The 23,394-nt window shown below is 36.9% G+C and overlaps 1 protein-coding gene across 1 annotated transcript in view; it reads right to left on the reverse strand.

The window, feature by feature from the left end:
• JAKMIP1 (janus kinase and microtubule interacting protein 1) overlaps positions 1 to 9,644 on the reverse strand; it is a gene marked incomplete at both ends in the record, with an annotated part of 75,812 nt that extends 66,168 nt beyond the window's left edge. Inside the window, 2 exons of the mRNA XM_082282374.1 lie at positions 1,677 to 2,171; positions 9,516 to 9,644. Coding sequence (XP_082138500.1) covers positions 1,677 to 2,171; positions 9,516 to 9,644 — 624 coding nt within the window. The remainder of the gene's footprint in view (positions 1 to 1,676; positions 2,172 to 9,515) is intronic.
• Positions 9,645 to 23,394: the final 13,750 nt, after the last annotated feature.

Here is a 23,394-nt window from a genome sequence, read left to right on the forward strand (position 1 = left end):
GGACTAGAAGGCAGCATCAGGCTCTTGGAGGAAGATATGAACATTTCCTGAGAAAGCCCATGAGACCAGGGGCAGGCTTCCTCTGGCACTGGGAAAAGGAAACAAGAGTTACCTACACACTCTCCCAATACATCCACCATTTTAGATGTAGCTACTGAGTCACCGAGGCCCAGCAAGGCTACAATTAAAATTTTGAATGACTTCACCGGATTTTTTTTGTGCCATATAGAAAAAAGAGTGCCTTTCTTTATCGCCTTTGCACCACAGTAGGCTGAAAACCTCTACTCTTGAAAGTGAAGAGTTAAGTGTTTCCTTTGAAACCTTTCTTAGAGGAGGTTAAATTCATTTAGAAAATATCCTCCAGAAAAACACATGCCAGAATGTATCAACCTTCTCTCCTCTTTAACACTTTTTATAATGGCCTGTACTTCATAGCCATGATTTTAGAATTTTACTTTTCTAATACAGAACAAAATATGAAAGAAACTATGTTTGCAGAAACTCCACACTGTCAGTCTTTGCAGTGGTCTTAATTAATGAACGAAATGATACCCCTGAGACTCGATCAACATCCAATTAATTTAAAGCATAAATATTTACTGCATTAACAGCTTTCATTGTCTCAGACAGAAAATCACCAGCATTAAACAGATATTACAGTTTGTAGCTTGCCCTCACCATAATTTTTCCTAAGGAACACAAGAAAAAAGAGGTCATTTCTGTGCAAATTCAAACTGACAAGATATTTTCCTAAGGAAACTGATGTTTCGTTCTATTCAAAGTCTGTACTACTTGACATAATATAAACATTATGCTTATTGTAATTTTAGATTTTATTTGCATAGCTATTGTACTGCTAGTTTGTGCAGATAAACAAATAGATGTATACATATATATAGAAAATATCGCATTATCAAACAGAAGTGTCACTTGATGAAGACCGTTCTAAATGTATTGCTGTGTACAGCCCATCTTAGATTCCTTACATTTTACAAAGCTGAATAATTTGGGGCACCCACTGACAGGAAATATTGCCTGGATTTTGATTTTATACAAACAGCATAATCTGCCATCTGTGCTGAAGTCCTAGGGTTTATGAAGTGTGAAAAAAGCCTGCTGTCCTAGGCCCTAACTTTGCTGCTGCTGCTATAGAGAAAATACGGAAATTCTGAAAGGGCAACTTTGCTTAAAATTGAATGACCTGGATAAAGATGCAGAAGAAGCAAAGAGACTGTCTTGTTTCAGCACAACTGGTTCCTCCGATTTAAACATAAAAACTCTACGAGAATTTAATGTTGCCATCTCACAAAGGCGTTCTTGCATTGTCAAATGAACAATCCCTGACTTGTTTTGGTCACCAGGAGTATAGCTGTACAACTAGGAAGGGGAAGTTTATTTCTTTGATCTGCTGAGAAAATTCATCCTGGCAAGTCTTGGCTGACTTGTATTCTATTTGGTGGGACACAAAGCTTTGGACCATGTTGGATAGGCTATGGAGCCTAAGGTTCTTCTTTGCTGTAAGGAGGACAAAGCAGTGGAAATTGTGGCCTATTGTAGCAAACGGTACTGATGGAAGATACCACTGCCAAAGGCTGCTTTGGTATTTATGGGCACATACAGCAATATATCAATATCTGCTATAAAGTGAAATAAGCAGCATTACTTAATGAACTTACCAGCCTGCGGATCTCCCTCTCACACTCCCGCTTTATTCTATTGATCTCATCCTGGTGGGACTGATAAGCCGTACGCAGGTCCGCAGCCTTCATTTTGTCCGCCTGCATAATGTTGTTCAGAGCTTCTTCAAGCTGCTTTTTGCCAGATTTCAGCTCCAAGATCTCTTGTTGCAGCTTCATTCGTTCCCCGTCGAATGCTTTGCGAGCCTCCTCCTTTGCCTCACTCAGCAGCGCCGTCTTCACTTTGTCAGCCGCCCCGTCCCGCAGGACATTGACTGTTGACTGCAAACGCTGAATTTCACCATCTTTGATTTTCACCATTCTTGCCACCTCCTGCTCATGCTGCCGGATCAGTAGCTCTCTGACACTCTGAAGTTCCTTCATTTTCTCCTCGTGAAGCTTGGCTTTCAGTTCAGAAACATAGGCAGTGTGCTTATGCTGCTCCTGCTCCCTTTCTTGCTTAACCTCTTGGATTTTTTCTCTCAGTTTACCCACCTGGAACAAAATAAAAAATACTGATTAGCATGCACCACTCCACTTTTAAAAGTCACCAAGGAAGCTGCTTCTAAATTGGTATTAAAAACCAATGCTGTATATTCAAAAGCAAAGACTGCATGCCTCTCTCCAGTAAACAAGTAGAGAACCAGGGCTGGAAAAAGGCCATGTGCATGTTAAGGAATCTGCTACAGGGGTGTGCAACTGGCAATGAGCTCTCACAGTTTTAGGGAATAAAATAAAACTGAGCAACACACCATCTAGTTATCTCCTTATTTCCTGTACCAACCACACCAGGCTACTCGCACCCATAACCCCTCCACTGTGCTCTACAAGATGAAAAATTAATCAAAAAGGGAAAAGACTTTTTTTTTATGCTGGGAATGCTTTTATTTCGGATTTCTTAATTTCTTAGCTATTTTAATGGGGAAGTCCTTATTAGATAAGCCAAAAGAATTGGCCTTTTGAACAATCAAGTCTACTCAACGGACCTCAGATCTCACCCCACAACTGAGACTATTCATGTCCCCAGACATTTCAGAAAATATAGGCCAGTGACTCTTAAGGGTTGGGGAAGGAGTAGTGGAAAAATGTTACAGCCTATTATAGTAACATCCACTGTGATGAAACCTCATCATAAAATGATGCTCAGCAGGCTGCATGGAAAGCAATATTTTTTCCATGCGGGATTACGTGTTAATTCAGAATAAAGGGGGAAAAAAGAAGAAGACTCACTTGTCTATTGCAGTATACCAGAAAGGCTATAATGTATTTCATCATTCATAGTTTCAGTAACATCTTTCTACTATCCCCATTTACAGAGACTGCCAAAATCTCTATCAGATGCAGAGGTTTCAAAACCCTGTGTTTTAACCTTGAGTGACAATACACATTACATACCAAACAGTGCTTCATGGTAAAAGAAGGCTACCAAGCAGCAGAATGTTAGTCACTGCCACATCTGCTTCTATCTGTGCTACACAATGCTGTGATCTGTAGTCCCATTATACATTTAATTTACACTAAATTAAGCCAGAATTGCAACTTGGTCAGATAGGTGTCCAGTCAGGTTAAACCCATCACAACTTGACCTGAAGTCTTCAGACAGCTGGGACAGCAGAATTTTCCTATGCAGAAGATGTTACAATCCTCTTATTTTGAACAGCAACTTTGAGAATTAACCAACTCAAACTTATCCTTGATTTAAAGAAAGAAAGAGACTAGAGCAGGAGAGGGAGGAAAGGTATCTACATTTTAATGAGAGTAACCTAGATGCACTGATGACTAAACACCACCTGGGAGAGCACTGTCATTACAGCTGTGGAAAAGGTAGCAGCTCTGAATCAAACACTGTCACAAGTAGATTTTATCGATATTGTCACTCTATTCCAGGATTATTCTGAGAACATATCTTTATTAAGACAGATAGAGGTTGGGCTTTTTTCCCCAAATGGTAAATCTGGCCATTGGAAATTATCTTCAGGATATATCCATGTGTCATTTCTTTTGGTGGGCCGACACTGAGTTCCAAGCCTACAGTGGATAGCAGTGATTTTCAGTGCTTGCATTAGGGTACCCAATTCCATAGGGGAGTCCACAGCAGGGAGGTTGGAATAAATGATATTTAAAGGTACCTTCCAAGCAACACCACTCCATGATGCTGTAACAAAGCTAAGTCACTTACCTATTTATTATCAGAAGTAAACACACTAGTTTATAGATAAATTCGCAAATGAAACAACACTCATTATTTACTTATTGCCTTACTGATGAGCCAAGCAAATTGAAATTAAACTGAGCAATGAAACCTAGTAATGACAGCTTGGGGAAACAAACTGTATAATGGCACATACAAACACAGATAATATACCTCCAGAACTACAGTAATTTTAAATTAGTCATATTGTACATAAAGCATACAACTGAAAGGCAGTTTTCAAAACAACACATTCATGAGCATAACTTCCTAAAAGCATTTTCAATAAATGAGAAATAGATTTTGACATTTTGGAGGAGCACTGAGTCATACAAATTAGCATACTTGCACAATTTTTTTCATCTTTCACTGAACTAAGGAAAGGCAAGGCAACACCTATATGCATTGTTGCTGTCTGTGGGAACACTTATTAACCACTCAAAGTAACAGTGGTATCATACATCACTACTAATTTTACCTAAAAGCTTCAGCAAGAGCAATTTAAACAAGAAGAATTAGAATCCCTCAAAAAACCCCGGATTTTTACACAGCATCTTAAATGCTTATCACACCTCATGACCCACAAAAAAAGAGATGCATCCCAATTCTAAAGGTCTTTAAAAAGTCTTTTCTTACTCCTACTTTTTGTCAGAGAAGGTGGAAAGTTAGATCTGTCTGTTAGATCTTCCCTGAAAGCCATAAGCTGTCCTTCCTGCACCCCTCAGTCCCTCTCTCCTGCATCCTGTGCAGCTCTGCACACGTCTGGCTTCCAGGGCAACTGACTGAATGAAAATAGTAGTGTGGCATTTTCCCATATGTCTGAGTCTCACTTTCAAAATGAACCTAAATTTTAAAGCAATTTCTCTTTTTTAATTTCCGGCACTCTTTCTGTGGTTTTTTTTACATGAAGAAAGCTGTTCTATCGAAGAAAGGAAGCCAATAGAGAAACAAAGTCCAGCAGGCTATCAGGGCACCAATAAAACAGTTCTTTTCTACCATTCTAAATTAAAACTTTAAAAACTGGTGCACATTGATACAATATTGTTGTCATAGAAGAAGAAGTTCGTTTCTTCAAGAAATAATGCTAAGCATCATTGCTTCTTCTTTCCTTATGTCTAAAAAGTGCCTGAAAGCAGGATTTCCTTTAAAACAATATAACTATATTGCCCTTGGATATTTGCATCTGTGCTGTTTTCTATGGCAAGGTGCTTTGCACACTTGAGACAGAAAAATAATAGTTCAGCTTTATGACCAGAGTCAATGGAATAATTTTAAAACTATGCATTTCTAAAAGGCAATAGCCTATTAAATCATATCTATTTCCAAGTGCTACCAAACCACTGCCCCAATAAAAATGTTATGATAAGAAATTACTCAGGACTACCTCATTTTTTTCTCTTGGATTTAACTGCAGGGAGTTTTAATTTGTGGCACCATAGTCAATCACAGGACGAATACTCTCCACACTGCTTTTTGCCAGGAACTGCAAACTTGAATGTAAGAGAAGGTGATCAGGAATAGTCAGCATGAATTCACCAAAGGTAAAACATGCTTGACCACTGATAGTCTTCTACAATGGCATGGCTGGATGGGTCAATGAGGGGGGAGCAGTAAATGCTGTCTACCTTGACTTCAGCAAAGCTTTTGACACTGTCTTCCATAACATCCTATAGTAAGCTCAGGAAATGCGGGTTAGATCAATGGACAGTGGATCCAGGTAGATGAAGAACTGGATGAATGGCAGAGCTCAGAGCATCATGATCAGCAGAGTAGAATCCAGCTGAAGGCTGGGGAGCACCAGTCATCAATACTGGGTCCAGTCTTATTCAACTTGTTTATCAATGACCTTGGCCCTGGTGAGGTGCATCTGGAGTATTGTGTTCAATTCTGGGCTCCACAGTTCAAGAAGGACAAGGAGCTACTGGAGGGGCTTCAGTGGAGGGCCACAAAGATGAGAAGGGGTCTGGAGCATCTCTCTGAGGAGAGACTGCAGGAGCTGGGCCTGTTTACTCTAGAGAAGAGAAGACTGAGAGGAGACCTTGTCAATACATATAAATATCTCAAAGAGTATCAAGAGGATGGTGCTCAATGACAGAATAAGGAGCAGTGGCCATAAACTAAAACACATGAAGCTTCACCAAGCTGCTCTATCACTCCCCTTCCTAGCAGTGAGGTGATACAGTGGAAACTGAGATGAAACATCTCATTTATCTTAACTACTAGATGTGATCTGAAGCCTACAAATGTACATTTACAAATAGGATATGGATATTTAAAAGCAGTAACTGAACTTGGTGAAGATGGAGTGACAGCCAACGCTATAATACCTTGATATCAAGAACAAAGTATTACTTGAAATATCAGAAGACTACCTTCTAATTTTTCCTAGCTATCCCAGTGGGAATAGGTACTTTGGAATATTTGTTCCTAAATATTCATGGATATTAGCACAAGCATTTATAAAACCACTGAGCTGACTGCCAAGACCATGCTCATTCACAGCAACTCCTTGTGCTCATAGCACTGGACTTTAAGGTTCAGTCAGAGGGAGTCCTGTCTCCACTCACTTTAAAATAAGTATAATTTCTGCGCTCTGGTCAACTCCTTTTGTTACTCATTACCCAAAGGTTGGATGTCTTCCAACAAAGCTTTTTCACTATCAGAGCGAGGGTAGTATGAGAGCCCCTGCTCAGTTCATGCATTTCCTTCTCCAGGCTCTCCATAGGTGGCAGCAAACCTACAGTCCCAGAGGACATCCTATATCCAACAGGCTCCTCAAAGCTAACAAACAGGTGTTCCCAAAACAAGAGACAGTACCGGAGAACCAAGGCAGGGCCACAACTTTTGCTTCACCCCTTAGGCAACATACAAGAACCCAGCTACTCGTGTGTCTGATGGCCAAAACACCACCAGCAAGATCCACAATGATGCACATCCAAAGACCTGCAAACAACAGTTTTGGATCAGGTATTGCATAAACATGCACTAGAACAACTTTACAGACGAAATTTCCTTAAGTGGATCAACAACCAACGAAACAAGATGAACTAGGAAAATATGTACAAAGTTTTGAATGTCTCTTGGGTAAAATTTTATTTCTGAGAAAGCAGTACTCTGCAGGCTAAAGTATGTTAAGGCTAATTTCCATTTGTGATGTCTCTCATCAATTAGAAGGTTCCTTCTCAGACAAATCATTAATATAGGCATACACGTGAGGGAAAAAATAGTTTAGGAAAATTAAATTGAATAAATTGGCCCCACAAGAGTTTGTTACCTTCCCTAATACAGTTACTGTCCCACGGGTCACAGAGCTGTCTGTTTAGCAGCTTCAATACTTCATTCTTACCTCTATGCCAGTAAAGATATCTAATTTATTAAGAATTCTCTAGGTACAGTGTTTTTACTTCTCTGATACCAAGAAATAATTTCTCTTGGTTTTGTTACTATTTTTGAACTACAATCTAAACAGGAAAAATCTCTATGGCTTTGATTTACTCATCTTGCCAGTCAAGGTATCCTGTAACTGCTGCACAGACTGGGAGGAGGCTGGGAAATAAACTACACATTCAATTCTAGTTAAATGATTTAGAGCAAGCACCACAGCAAAGATGAGGGAAAGAGGTTGACCATCTCTTCCCCCGTCTGCATCCTCCCAGAAATGCACTCCAGCACACTGCAATGTACACTTAGTAGGATTTTAGATCACTCTGGCTGTAATTTCCTCTTTCACAGATTACATATGTGGAGCTCACCCATTTCTCTGCACACATATGTGCACAATACACAGATCTGTCTTCAGTAACAACCTCAATACACAAGAAAATATTAAATTTTTAAGCTGAAGAAAGGTGAAGTAACCAAACTGAAGCAAATCTTCCTAGACTGACTACAGTGTAAGAAGTCTAGTTATTGAAGATGTTCCTGCAGCTGTCATCGTCTTGTACTAACACCTCATTCTTAGTTGAATCAAGAGTTAAACTTGATGCTATTACAGGTAAAGCATCAAAACTGGAAGTGTATCAGGGCTAAACTCTTTCTAGTGTTCATGTAATTTTTTTTTTTAATCAGAGTTATTTAAAGATGCAAAATTAATTCATTCTTCTGTCCAAGGTGTAAGATAACTTTATAATTATGTGCTCTTTTAAGTTCAATTTTAAAAAGCATAATAAAATTCACATCCATATTTCTACATATAAAGTTATACAGAACAAGATAGGAAATAAGATAACTAAAAAGGAAAATTTACTAGTGTAATGTAATCTACCATCAACTCTTAGGTCTCCAAACAGAAACACTGAAACACTAAAAATGACAGTGAAATAATACAACTTATCGACCAGTAAATTATAAAGGGTATTAGTCACTACTAAATTTCATGGTATGTGGTTTTAAAAAGCACAATTAGTTTGTGCCACTTGTTTTAAAATTTGTTGTCATTATATCAATCAACAGCAAGAGAAGGTGAATGAGGAAGCCAGTAGCAAAACCCCTGACTCATCTGTTCATTCATCAATACCCCTGACCCATAAGAGATTTGGCTTTTTGCCTTAGTCTGTGAAGAAGAAAAAATTCCAAGGCAACACAAATTTAGTTGACTGGTACATTCTGAACCTATTGCATCACTCAAACAAAAATTAAGGCTTTATGGTTTCCTTTTCCTCTGTAAGAAATAAGTTCATTTGTTCGTGGTTTTTTTGGTTTACTTTGTAAATTAAAATGTAAAATATAAGACCTTTCAAAGCTGAGTATCACACAAGGATGTTAATGAAACTAGAATGTACAGAAATGCTGTTATTCAGGTGTTCCGCATTTTACACTGATACAAAGAAAAAAGGCTAGAACAAAGATAGGTTATATAAAGAGAATACATTTTCAGTGCACACTTGCTCCACTTGGTAAGTTTTTGAGACTCTTGTAACTACAGTATCCCCAGTCAAACACAGATAAATTCACCTGCACATGGATTAATCTCCAGAACTGCCATGTGCAAATTCAAATGCACTAATTGATTTTAATAAACTAAAAGAATAGAAATAACCTTACTGGTTTGTCCATATTGTAAACCACCTATGGAAATATATAAAAGGAAATGCTAATCTTTACAAATATGAATGTATTTGAAGAATTAATATAGTTTATCCTATGTGTCCTCTTGATTACCCAAATACCTGTTGAACACATGCTAGACAGACAAATATTGGTGGATCTGTTTCATTAACAATCAGATGCATCATTGAATAGCTCAGAATGATGCCACACATAACCTCAGGACATCAAATCAGGACTCCTAGACAGACAGTTCCCAGTTAATTGATATTCTTCATAGGCATTTGAAGTGACATGCTTTGAATAAGGTGCTGATGTTTGGTTTTGAAAATGATTCTTTTTACAACATGTGATTTTCAGTAAGATAATGCCATTTGTATTGCTGTGATTGCACATTTCAGTGTCTGGGTGTTTGGGATATTTGCTTCTTTTTGCACACTACTAAAAGAGTTGGCATCAGTTTTAGTTTATCAGTTGTTCTTCTGATCTCACTCCTCTGTCATCTTTTTTCTTTTATGACTAACAGATTTTAGCATCAAACTCATGGTTTCTAGCAGTGCTACTGTTAAAAGAATGATCACAAAATAGAGACAGACAAATACCTTGGACTTTTCTTGCTGAAATTCAATCTGGATGTTGGTTAGTTTAGTTCGCAGCTCCTCATTAGCAGCTTGCAGTGCTTCAGTCTCCATGTCGGACTTCTCTCCCTTGGCACGACTTTTCTTTGACATAATTGTTTTTGAAGTTTAAAATAAAATGTTTGCTCCACACTGAGCTACCAGCTAGTGCCTTCTGCTTTTAGCATTTAAGAGTCGTGCAGTGGTCAACAAAACCTTTCATACAAATCTCTGCCATCATGGGAGCAGTCTCTCATGGCCTGGAAGAAGCAAAGTGGTGGGAACAGAATTAGGCTACAGCATTGATCAGAATCAAACATGAGACTTCACATCCATTTTTAAAGCACACTGAATTTCCTTGAATTATACTATAACGCATAATGTACCAGAGTTTGAAAGAAACAGGTAAGAAGTTACACAATTATTTCACCATCTCTAAACTCTATCCACTGTATTCAGATGTTCACAGAAATAAAAGTGTTTACAGTTATGGTGAATATAGCATATAAACAGAAATTATATCTTATTCAAGACCTGACTAGAACCATGCTCAGGATTCCCAGAGCATGGGAAAACCATGGCACAGAGGCACAGAGAAAACCATAAATTAATTGAGGTAGTATTTCAGTGGGAATAGTTTATTTCCTGTAGTAAGAAGAAAGCCTTTATCTCCCTAATGTATCAGTTATAATGCATAATTGTATTATCCATAATTATCATCACATTTCACATCCTCAGCATCTATTAAAAAGGTATCACAAAAATGGAAAAATACTGTAAAATGTTGCTTAAAATATCATATATGTAACCTGCTCATGTTCAGGACTGATACTGTTTGAAAAGCTATAATGGAAACAAGAAGGTATTTAACTTCGTTTTCATTTCCCAGCATGCTCTAAACTTAAAAACTATTCAATTATTTTAATCAGCTTTATGTAATATTCAAAGAGAATATCAATAGCAAAGAACCCTAATTCCGATAATTAAGAAATCCCATTATTAGTTTGCTTCATGAGTAGTTATAGAAGATTAATCTGTGCCTTTTTTCCTCTCTGCTTTCCTCTAACCTGGTGCTCCACAAGAACAAACTGAGGAACAAGTGCTATCAATGCTGAACTAGTTTCCAAAGCCATGTCCTCTGCTCATTTTAAATATCCACATAATTTCATTATTAAATTGTCAACAAAGCAGAAAGGTCACTATTTTAAAACTGAACAACATTACTGGAGTATTATATTTCCACGAAAATTGCTATCAAATTGCCTTCAACAATAAGCTGCTCTGTCCAACCTACTACTGCCAGGGAGTTATTTTAGAAATTGTACTAGAATGAGAATCCCGTGCATTCCTTAGCACATACTTTCTAAAGGGTTAGTGACCAATACCTCAGGTGTGACAAACTAAACAGCTCAGTTTTGTTCTCCTCTTCAAGGACTGGTAAACAGGTGGTGAATTAAATATCTTGCTCAGAATAACAAGTCAAATCAGATGAAGAGTGAACAGAACTCAGGACACCAAGTCTCAGTCTGTCTGATGATATTCCCATTGCGTTCTTTCATTCATAGAAAGCAATTTAAAAAAAAATGAACTTTACCAATTATTTGCTGACGTAACTTAAGCAAAATAGTTGTTTTGCTCTAATATCAGGTATCTTTCCTTCAAAATATAACAATCTATTAAGTTATCCTATTCAATAAAATTGTATCTGTTCCTTATATTCATTATATGAGCATTTTAATACATAACCTATGAAAAACAGGAAATTAAATACATATTAATTTTATTATGTATAAAAACAACCTTACAAAAGAACTACCTTACAAAACAAACACTGGTGCTATTGTGATTTTACACACAGTAGTTGATTCAAGAAAAACAAATCAGGAACATTCTTACGGTAAATTACAAAAAGCAACTCTTTAATGAATAGAAGAAATGTGAAGAATTACTGTTCTTAATAAAGGAATTTCATGCTATTAATCTATGGAGTTTCTATGCTACTAAAGTCTAAAACTATATTAAACCACTGTATTTCATCCAAAATCCTTAACTGTATGGAGAATCTGAATTCAAAATCAGTTGCTAGTGTTACTTTCCTGGACAATTTGTAAAGAATAACTAAAAAAACATAGATATGCAAATCCAATCTATAATAATTACACAGTATTTACAATGTGAAAATGGAAATTAATTGTTCCTTATCTCAAAGGCTATCTGCGCTATTCAGATTCTATCAAGGAATTATTCCTGAAAACATCTCTAGAACAAAATCTCTGATGTAGCCAAATTATGTATGATTTAATTCAGTAGACAATTAACTTAGTTAAGGAAACCAAAACCATACCTCACTGGCCTGGCAACATGAATTTTAACCTCACTAGATCCTGCCCTGTCCCTTTAAAACTACAGTTTGGAAAAAAAACCCCAACATTTAAGCGTTTGCTTCTCCATAAGAAAAATGAGAAAAGTTAAGTAACTGTGCTCAATGTGAATATGGACAACATCCAGAAACAGAGCTACCACGTATATTTTGTTCAGTAATAACCATTTCCCCTGACTGTAGCATGTTCCCAAGTATATCATGAAGATACTACGCCATTCAGTGTGAATATTTAAACTTACATTATGTACATCAGGGGATGCCTGGCACTGGCCAGGCATAACTCTCAATGGCTGCAAAGCTCATATTCTGTCACAGAGTTACCATCACCCAGAGACTTGAAAAAATATGGTTCTACAATCACATACCAGAACCATTCTGTTGTCTGCATTTGAAAACATGCAGTTCTAAATATAATATGCAGTACTTAAAGCTGTTCAAATTACATTTAATACTCAAATTAGCCTTAAAAATTAGAGAGTTAAGAATTACTCTTTAAAGCACTCTTTAGAATTAAAAAAATTCTCAAGGCATTGCTCTCAGTCTTTCTCCTTTAACTTGCAACATTTGAAAAGTGTACCATTCAAGTAAAATAAAAGCTTAGACCCAGAACCTGAAGAAAATCACCCTCTTCTCTTATAGGCACAGAAGGAAGGAGAGTGGGGAGGGGAGCAAAAACACCACCTCCCAATCAAACTAAACATAATAAACTCTCCAAAACCACAAAACAAAACAAAAAGAATCAACAACCCCCCTCCCAAACCAACAAAATAAATAAATAAAACAAAAGCACCAAAAACCCCAACAAAAAAACCCAACCAAACAAAAAAACCAAACAAAACCCAAACCAAATAAACAAAAACCCCACAAAACAGAAAACCAAGAAACAACCACCCATCAAGCTGCACTGGTGGGCATAAAAAAAAGTTTCCATTTTCACTCTTCCCTAGATACATCTTCCAGCCTACCTATTTCAAAAGCAGGAACTATGGCAACACAAAGCCTATCTATATACTCAGAGAGGCACAGAGCACAGACATACAAGGGCTGAAGCAGAGAGTACATCCTCTCCTTCCCAAATGAAAGGGACAGAACCAGTGAGGGCCTAGATTCCCTTCTGGCTGACTACCCATATTTAACGTCTGGATAAAGGTCAGGACAAAACAAAACCCCCACCAAACAACTTGTAAACACAGTGAGAAAAAAATAAGGAAAAGAATACTCCACTCTAACAAAATTTTACTGATGCAGACGTTTCAACCAACAACCTATTTATTAACTCACCATATGTCTGCTGAGAGGCAAATTCATGACGCCACCAGGATACAGTATAAAAATAGCCACTTCCTGCACTCTGAGTTCTACACACTTCTTGCAAATCTTGGAATCATTTGCATGTATTTTATATTTCACACCAAAAAAAAGGACAGGAAAGAGTAATGGATTCTAAAGCACAAGTCACGTTTCCAGCAGTCTCTGGAACATACCAAGTTTCTCACTTTACTTGGTAAGTATAGGGGCAATTGTCACTGAAGAAAAACAACAAAATAAATAAACTTGATTGGATTTGAATCAATTGTTCAATAGTCTGGGGGACTGGGGTGTAAAAGATCAAAATATTTAACACAATTCCTCTTATAGGTGTTTTGGGAAATCCATTGAATTCTTAACATATTAGAGAACCAATCAGCTGAACAATGTCCTAACTTCCAATTTCTCTTCTATTTGCTTACCATATTTAAACGATCCTTTTTATCAGTACCTCAATCTCTTCCCTGATTTTATCAAATAAGACCTTAAACTATGTGATTAATTGCTATACGATGATTCTAGATGTTAAAGATTAATAAAACTGAAGAGAAAAAATAAGAAAAATCAGTACTGCAAAAATGTGAAAGTGTAATGTCAAAGAATTTTGATTACAAAGAATAAGGAAAAAAATAACCCAATACTTTCTACTGAAAAGTAAGTCCATTTAAAGAAAAGCAAGTCTTTAAACATGATCCTGTATGAAATACACAAAAATATGCAGAGGGTTGTATCTTTAGAGTGAGTCTTCCACTAACAAACAGTAATCAATACGAAAAGTAAGTACACCAGTAAAATCAAGTAATAAATATGGATAACATGATAACACCAAAAATTTACTAAATTGTATCAACCAAAATTCTGCATTCCAGCCTTATTTCAGGCTTCAACAACATTATTCAGCTGCAATAAAATTTTTGGAAAGTGAAATTGTCAATGAGTCATCTCAGCTGAAACATCAAGCCGTAACTCCGGTACTGGAGAGAAATAATAAAGCTTCTTCATCTAGACACTACACCTCCACATAAATAGTGTGCCCTTTTACTTCACCTTTTTTTATTTCAACCTTTCTCTATGATTCTGCAGAGCCTGGTGCAAGCTACCCATAACCCTCACTGTGTTTGTGAATATAAGATGTAAGTACATTCTCAGCATAGCACAATCCTGTACATTCAAGAAGTTTAAAATAAATTTTATTACTGTTGCATCTGACAATAGTAAATGCAGTTGACACAGGTACAATGTTAACTTCAGAAGTAACTTGCAGTTCACCTCTGTTATAGTTTTAAAAAACAGCATTAATCAACCAGTTACTGTATGGGAAAGACAATGTTCATAGCTGCCCAAGGCACATTTCTCATAAGGTTCAGATGACCTACATTTACTGCTTCAATTCTCAGTTTTATGTAATAAAACACGACTGAATGGATAAAAGCAGAAGAACCTCTACAGGACTGTAAAATAACACTCTTCTCAGCCAAAAAATCTAAATACAAATTATCAGTATAATTTTCTAAGTATATTGTAGACTGGTCACCTTACTGATACCCCTTTGTTAGTTACCTACAAAGACAGATCTATTTCTGTAACAGTAGAACCTTTGAGGGTTATTTTAAATCATAGCCCACTTATGGAAATACAGAGCTTCCTTACAGTGGAACACTTTGTAAATGTCACTTGCAATTTTTTGATGGAAAAAAACAGAAACATCTTTACTGTTAACTAACAGCTCCACATTCATTTTTTCAGATTCACAGCCTAAAGTCCTGAGCCATTCTTGCTTTAGTAAGAATACACCTTATAGGGTCAAACAATATGGAAAGCAATCACCAAGAAACTATACGCATTTCTTAATTGGTTTTTTGCCAAAAGACCTCACAGTAACATAATCCTGCAGAGCAATGTGGAACTGAGCTTTCCTTGGTAGAGATTACAGCGTACCATGAGTCTGACACTTGCTCAGATTTCCACAGCAGGTGACATCCTGAGGATGAGCACTGGATCTTCTGTCCAGGTTAGTAATTGCTTCCGTATTTTTTTCAGTGGCATCTCAGCAAAGGCAATCTGTGATTCTGTCACTCCACAGTCTTTCAGAAAATTCCCAAAGCTCTCAGGAATCAGTACCCAGATTTTAACTTCTCACCATGAACCACTGACTTCCAAATCCTTATACAGAACTGAACTAGTTAACAGAACTAGTTTGGCAAGTTCCTGAATTAATTTCACCAATGTATTCATTTTCTCTTCAGTGAATCGGTTGCCTGTGACACGTATGCATCTGTTAAAACACATGGAACTAAAGTATGTATCCAAGTCACTGCATACCACCACAAAAAAAATAAAAAAGAAAAACAAAACAAAAAAGGTATATAAAACTCACTTAGACCCTATGCACACACACAAATGTGTGTGTGCCTACTAGTAGCAACCATGTGACACAGAATTTTTATTTAATTGGTATTACTGCATGCAATTGGATAGCATCCAGTATATTAAAAGCTTCATTCCAGTGAAAGGACATAAGCAGCCCACCAAAAAAAAACCCCAAAAAACTAGCTTTTACTTTAAAAGGAATTATCACAAGTAAAAAGGAATCTTTTTAGATTTAGAATCTTCTGAGCTGAAAAGGACACAGCAGGAGGAAGGGAAGGGATTCTGCACCTCCCTTCTGCACTACACAACATTTTCATACACTAGGAGTTACTGATAACTTAACCTGAATCCCTTCTCAGCAAGATGTGAGCTTGATTCCAGGATTTTCAAGTAAATAAAACATATTCACTGGCTTCACTGAATGTATATTCTTTATTAACATTTACCCAATTTAACTTTTAGCACTGTTCCAAAGATTTAGCAAATCATTAATCATTAAAATTGCTCTATTAGCCCTATTAAAAGACAAAATGCTACAAACAGAAGTCCTGTGATACATATAAAATAAAAGAGACACTAACACAGAAAGGCAAAGTTCAAACTCAACTAAAAATGATACTACAGAACCCTCCCTCCACAACCTTCACAACTCAGCTCTGTTACACAGCCAGAGTGCTTTAGGCTGCTGGGATCATTGCAACTCCAGAGAGGCAGCTCTAAGCAGAGCTGTTCCTCTGATGTCGGGGCCAATTCCTTCCTTTCCAGCATGGACAGGAGCCCAGACCCAGTGCCTGCTGTCTGGCACAGTGCATGAGCCTCTGGACCTTCTCATTGTACCCTGGGTGTTATGCTCCTCACTGAGGAGCAGCATTCCCAGTAAAGCAGAACATTTAAGAGCAAAAATAGAACGAGGAAGAAAGGGCAAGTTATAGCATTTCTCAGTTAAGGGTAGATAAATAGCAAATATGGAGACAGATTCTAATATCTTTATTGACTATTACTGACACCCCACAGATGTAATCAATCTGTCAAATTTAGGCTTTTGGATTATACTGGACCAGCTTTGTTTAGCTATTCACCTGATTTTTGCAGGAAGCTTCCTTTAGGTTTTTTTAAAACCTATTATTATCATTATTATTATTATTATTATTATTGCTATTTTATTGTAAAGAGCTAGAATAACTAAAACCTGAAATGAGAAAAATTAAAAATTCAGGGATGACAGCTGTGTAGTAAATGTACAAGGCAACTGACAGGTTTGGGGGAAGAGGTTCAGATTCCCAATTTGGTGACTCAAGAGAGAGGAGGAACCTCAATGAGAGAAACCTAACACTTCATTGTATCTTGAATATTTATTATTTTTTAAATCAACAGGACAGACTTGAGAGGTCAGGTAGGTGTATGGAGGAGAAAAGGTGCTTCTGGATGTGGTATTAGTTACCAGCTGAACGGTGAAGCAGAGGAGGCATGATTTCATTCCACTGTCTCTGATGTCAATAACTATTTTATGCTGTTGACTACCTTTACTAAGTCTGCAAGCTACCTCACACTGTGCCACACAGCCCACATTGCCACCTCACTGCTCCAGCACAGAAGAATCACACAGCTCTGTGCAGAGCAGCACGAGCACATCAGTCAGCACAAAAAAGAATTACGACACTTCTTCACCTACCAAGGGGCGGCTCAACTTTCACACAACTTCTCATTAGAACCACAACTTTTAGCCAAAATGAAGATATCAGCCTATTCCAGTAATACAGGAAGAGTGACAAAAGAACATGCTTTATTTTTTCCAAAGCTCCCATTGTGCTCCACTTTGCCAAGTTCCTTAACTCCAGAGATCAAAGTAAATATATACACTACAGAACTAGCAGTGCTGTTGCTTAGATTTTGAAGTCACAGAATCCCCCAAAAAAGTACCTATCTGTGCTCAAGAATTTAGGACCTCAACCTTGTGTTTGATTACTGCATCAAGGACTCCTGCTCAACTTCAGTGATCTTGAGCCCCACATCCAAATCTAATTTCAAATCTAACTGGATAGTAATTATTATCTTATTGGCAACACACAGGCTAAGGCTTGATGGATTTTGGTTCCACCTACAGTTCTGTCACAGATGCCTTGTATTTTCTTTACCAAATCACTTAATCTCTCAGTAAAGTGGGCATTGCACTTACAGAAAGACTATCAGAAATATTTTCTGAGGACAGTATCGTGAAATAAGAGACTGGATACTGCATACTGGTTATGAGAAATGAAACTTATGAGACATAGAAAGAGTTCGCAATTTTTTTTGGCAGGAATCATCAAATTTAGTATCCCACAAAACTGCAATTCCCTCGGAAGATCTGTTAACTTTCTCACAGCAGTGTTCTGACAATCAGCCAGGTAAAACCGGTATTTCAAATTTAAAACTGGTATTTGAGTGAATGCTCATTGCAGTGAACAGAGTTTAAGTCACTCTGGTAACTGGCTGATGCAAATGCATCACCTGGGATAAAATATTTAAACTGAGTGTTTCAGCCAGACAGTAGCTTCTTTCCTCTCTCAACTCTCTGAAAAGAAGCTGTGCAAGGGCTTCAAACTACAGACAGTAAAAAGCACAGCTAGATACTAACACAGCAAGAGCCTGGAGACAAACTTTTTTCTCTCTCTCTGGTTGAACAGGACAGAGACAAACAGGACAAAGCACAAGAAAAGCACAGAGAAACTCTGAACTAAAGGCTTTCTTTCTGTAACCATCTTCCAATACCCACAAATAGAGAACGCTTCACCACCGTGAGAAGACTACAAATAAAATACTCTCCTAGTAACTGCCAGCAAATTTGATTCAAACCATTCCAGACTTGTTGGAAATGTTGTTGGCATGCTGGCCACCAGAAATACAAATGTGCTCCCTGAAGATACTTAAAGTTGAATGTGGTGGCCATGAAGACTTGCAAAAAATATATTTATCCAGATACATATATCAACATCATAATTTTAAGGATAGCATCCCTCAGAATGTTAAAAAGCAGACACATTTAGTCATGGTTCACCTCAAAAAGAGAGAAACAGGCAAGTAGATATAAATACAGAACTTCAGAAATACTCTGTGACACACCACTATAGACTGTGATACTTTCTGTTGTCCAGATTAGACTGTCCCAAAGTATTCTGAAGCTCAGAAATTAATCAATGCACACTTATTTATTTATTAATTTATGCATTTATATATCTATGGAAATAAAGCTTCCTAAAATCTTTCTAAATTTGGGATAATGTTACACAGAACCAGAATACTTGCACAGGCAACTTTGAGCTCTCTAGTATGCAAGTTGAGTATGCAACTTATGGGGGTATCCAGTTTATGGGGGCACAGCATTACTAGCAGTGTATCCTGAACTGCTGAGTGTTGTCATAGTCAAGCTGATTTGGATACTCAGGGGAATTAAAAAGTGATTTGTTGTTCACTCTGAAGAAAACATCCTTATCTCTCTTTACCTATATAACATCTCTCCTTCACTGAGAAATCAAGACTTCATTTCACAACACTGTTTCAGAGAGGAGACTGTGAAGATGGTACAGTGTTTTGCATAAAGTTGAAGCCAAGACGTGTCACCTATAGAAATCCCAATGTTTAAAAGAAGAGAAAAATGTTTATGCTTCATTGCTTCAGAATACAACCTCCTTCTCTGCCATGGTTCCTGCAAAGAAGGTTATCCTCTGGAAGGTCTAAATGGTTCTGTAAATCGTGTCTGACCATGGACAAAAATCTTTATTCAAGTTGCAATTCAATCATGCAATTTTGATACAGCTGCAATCCTATCTATTAATCCAGTTGTGTAAAAGTATGTTCATATAATTTCTGCTATGAACTGATCTTAGTGTGCAGTTCTGTTCCTCTTCCCACCTCGTCCCCTAAAAGAGGTGGCAGAGGGAAGCCTCAAATTTAGGGTCCTAGCAGTGGCTTTACAAACTTAGTCTTAATGAAGACTCAGTGGAAAAATATGGAAATAGGTATTGCCAAAAACTATTCTTTCTACATCATCTCCCTAAACTTTAGGTGAAAGTGTGAATAAGGTTTTGCTTTAAGGTTAAGGTTAGTATGGCTATGGCAGTAACACTGCAATTTTTCACCTCCTACAGAGCAAACCTATACTAGAAAAACTGAAAGCTACATGTAAATCAAGGCTTAGCTGTTACCTGCATACATTGCCCTTGTACATGAAAGGAGAAATGCTGAAATGCTGCCTGTTTCAGTGAACAAGGTGAAAACTGGGAGATCTTAAGTGAAACCATGCTCATTCGCCTCCCAGGGCATATCAATTCAAATGGCTATGCTACAAACACATACTCTTTATTATTTTTTTTTGCAATAGACATCTGGAAACATCAAAAAGATCTTCACTAACACTTCCCAAATGTTGTAAGGGATTAAGAATTGACAATTACTAGATGTTTTCTTTGAGATATGCAAGTCTTCACAAATAAATAAAAAGGTTATGTGTTTCCTTTCACTGTCCCAGAGTGTGCATTTTTAATTCTTCCATTGATTGTTGGAAGTTAATTGAAATGCCCAAATACTCTCCCCCTCCCCTCTACTACAAAATCTCACATTTTTGTCTTGTGTTGTAATAACATCCAGCACACCAGTATAAATATAGTATGTGCATATGTGCACATGATGGATTTCATTCAGACAGGGTAAGTTGCAGGTGTTGAGATTAAAATTAGTGTCCTTCAAGATTTTTCTACTAGAAATCAACATTTACACAATTCTATGCATAAAACAGGCTTTTCTCCACATGCATACATATACTGCCATAATAAAATTCCATTATCAAAGATATTTAATATTCAAAACATCACTTGGAGCTATTGACATTACAAATTAATTTAATTGAGGAGCTGAGAAAAACAAACAAAAATCTAGAAAGACAACCATAACCAAGAGAAAGCATATTTATCAAGAAAAAGCAGCAGGTATTGCAAAACTGATATATCCTAAGGAATTTTCAGAACCGTCAAATTTATGGCCTCTCACTACTGTTTATTGAATGCACACCACATAGGCTGCAGGTTTCTCACACTTCATACCTTTTTTTCCCATTCCTACTCATTTATGAACATACAAGGAGTAGAAGACTGAAGATCTGCTGTGCTTAATACTGGACAGCAAGTCTGATATATTTGAGAGCCCTTTCCATGGTATCAGGAAAGTTTTTTTAGTTTTCTTTTTAAGACCTCTTGCAAACACTCAGCACATAGATGATTACTTTCAGATGACTAAGTGCAACATCCCTTATCTCAACATGACCATTACCAACCACAGACTTATCTAATGGCAAAACATGTGTGGGAATTCTGCCAGCAGCTGCACAGCTATCAGCCACCCAAATGTATTACCTTGTTACATTTGCAAGTAAGAGAAACTCTTTAGACATAAGCATGTTATAGTACTTGTTTTCTGTGTTTGGAGAATAATGGATCTGTAATCACATGGCAGCGAACATGAGTAATATTTGTACAGAGGATTAGTCAGCACAGATTGTTTCTTCAAACGATGTTATGAAAAAATGGAAACATGAGGGCACTACTGAAGTTTATCTCAATTTAGTGTTCACCATTCAAAGAAAGGGGAAAAATATCAATCTTTGGAAGATTTCATGATCAGTAAGCAAAAGAAAGAAGGAGCCATTTAAAAAATGTGCCTGGCCCTACTGCAGGGCCAGGCATGTTGCAGCAATCCTAAATTTTCATAGAAGCAGCCAGTGATTCTCTAAAGCAAAGTGTCAGCTCACAAGTGCATGATACAGCAGCACCACTCCTGCGTGACTGCTTGTGTTTACACTTCCATTCTGAGGAGCAAGCTGAAAGAGATCAGGAACAGTCTAGACAAATAACAAGACATTGATATGCAAGAAATATGACTGATCAAATAAGAGAAACAGGAACCAGACAGGCAGAATTTTTTCCTGTAGCATTGGGCAAATGAGCATAAGCAATCCAGAAGATGAAAACCCACTGTTCAAATCCTCATAAGCCAGTTCCAACTATTCGGATAGATTTAGATAATTTGCACATGAAAAAATCACTTTCCAAAATACATCGGCTGTTGAAGACTCATGTTTGGAACACTTCATTTTTATTATGCAGAGTCAGCTAAACAAACTATTAAGTCTAAATCAAATTTTTAGTCCATGTTCAACTGTTTGGACGTACAGGAAAAAAACAGTCTAAAGGACAACGGGGAAAATAATAGTTAAATAGCATTCTTCCAAAATTTAAAAATTAAAATACATTCACCTTCACAGAAAGCCAAGTTACAATACTCATCAGATGGGTTTAGAGTTCAGCATTTTAATTATTTTCAAAATCAGCATCATTTACTTTCTGGTATTATTAAGCAGATATGGAGATAATTTTTTTAGATACATCTATGACTGAAGCTCCTCATGCATTTACCATAAAGTGTTAAACTCACTCAGAAGTAAGGGATGAAGTACCCTCCCAGGTACAGAAGAGAGAATTTAGGAGTCACATCAGTTTATCTGTTGCCCCCAAAACAAATTCACTTACAAATTAGAAATTACAAATTAGAGTAATTATTCCCTATAGTAAAAGCTAACTATATTAACAAACATTAAGTTGTTTTAGACATACTTCTTCAGGTTTTATATGTTGCTTTATGATGACTATACTACAGTGAAATTCATTGAAGTGTTAAAATCAAAGATACTACAATGAACTAGTAGCTGTATTTGAGTGTCATAGAAAACAGATGGGCCTTCAGACTTATTCTGTATCCTGCATTTTTTACTTTATTCTTTCCTTCTTTGTGACTTTTTCATTAATCATCATGCATTCTACAGCTGTCACTTCCCATAGCATTTGCCTTATCTAGTGTCATACTTTTCTATTCCAAACTGAGAAGGAAGTATTCACTGTGCACTATACTAAATATAACAAGGTATATTTATAATCAAGAAAAGTTTGTGAGTAGCAAAGATACAACAATTTCAATATGCAAACTACAAAATAGCCATTGGGAAAGGGTATTTCCTGGGTTATGGCTGCTTTGCTTTTCTTTTTGTACTAAAGTTTTCTGGCAAACCTTGATTATATTCTCAACATCTTTCTAGATAAAAATGTCTTTTCTAGGGACCAATGGCATTTTTCTGCAGAAAGGACAGTTACACACAGTGGGGGTTTACTATTTCCTAATATTTCTAATCCTTACAACTCTGTCATCACTGCAGGACTACCACAAGATGAAAAAACAAAAAATTAGGCATTGTGTTAAACTGTCATCCTTACCATACTTCTCTAATAGGAGGAAACAAGTAATTTCAAGATGATCCTTGAAGCAAACAAAATATTGTGTTGGGGTTTATGCACGGCACATATAACTCCCTGCTGAATACCCAGACATGTGCATATTATAAACACATAAAAGTCAACAGAAGGTTGGGAATGTCTGTCAAAGGAGCTTAGCTCTCTTGACTCAGACCAAAGTAAGTAAAGCCCTTCTTCTTTATTAATGGTGACAGATATAACTGAGGTAACACAGTGGTCAAGCTAGCAAGCATATGATAAATATAAGAGTCTAAGCATCCTTCTGTACTGCACATCTTAGATGCCACTGGGGGGAGGGAACAACTTAAAAAATTAAGGAAGAAAAGAAAACACAAGTAAGGAAATGTTTTTACCAAGAATCTGTTCAGTGAATCCAGAAAGCATCTCTGTAAAGAGAACCAAAGCACCTCACAAAAAGACAAAAGCTTCATATAGATTTGGTATTTTTTTTACTGCAAGATCTGGT

Source organism: Coloeus monedula, assembly GCF_965178545.1.
Source record: "Coloeus monedula genome assembly, chromosome: 5".
NCBI classification, from domain to species: domain Eukaryota; kingdom Metazoa; phylum Chordata; class Aves; order Passeriformes; family Corvidae; genus Coloeus; species Coloeus monedula.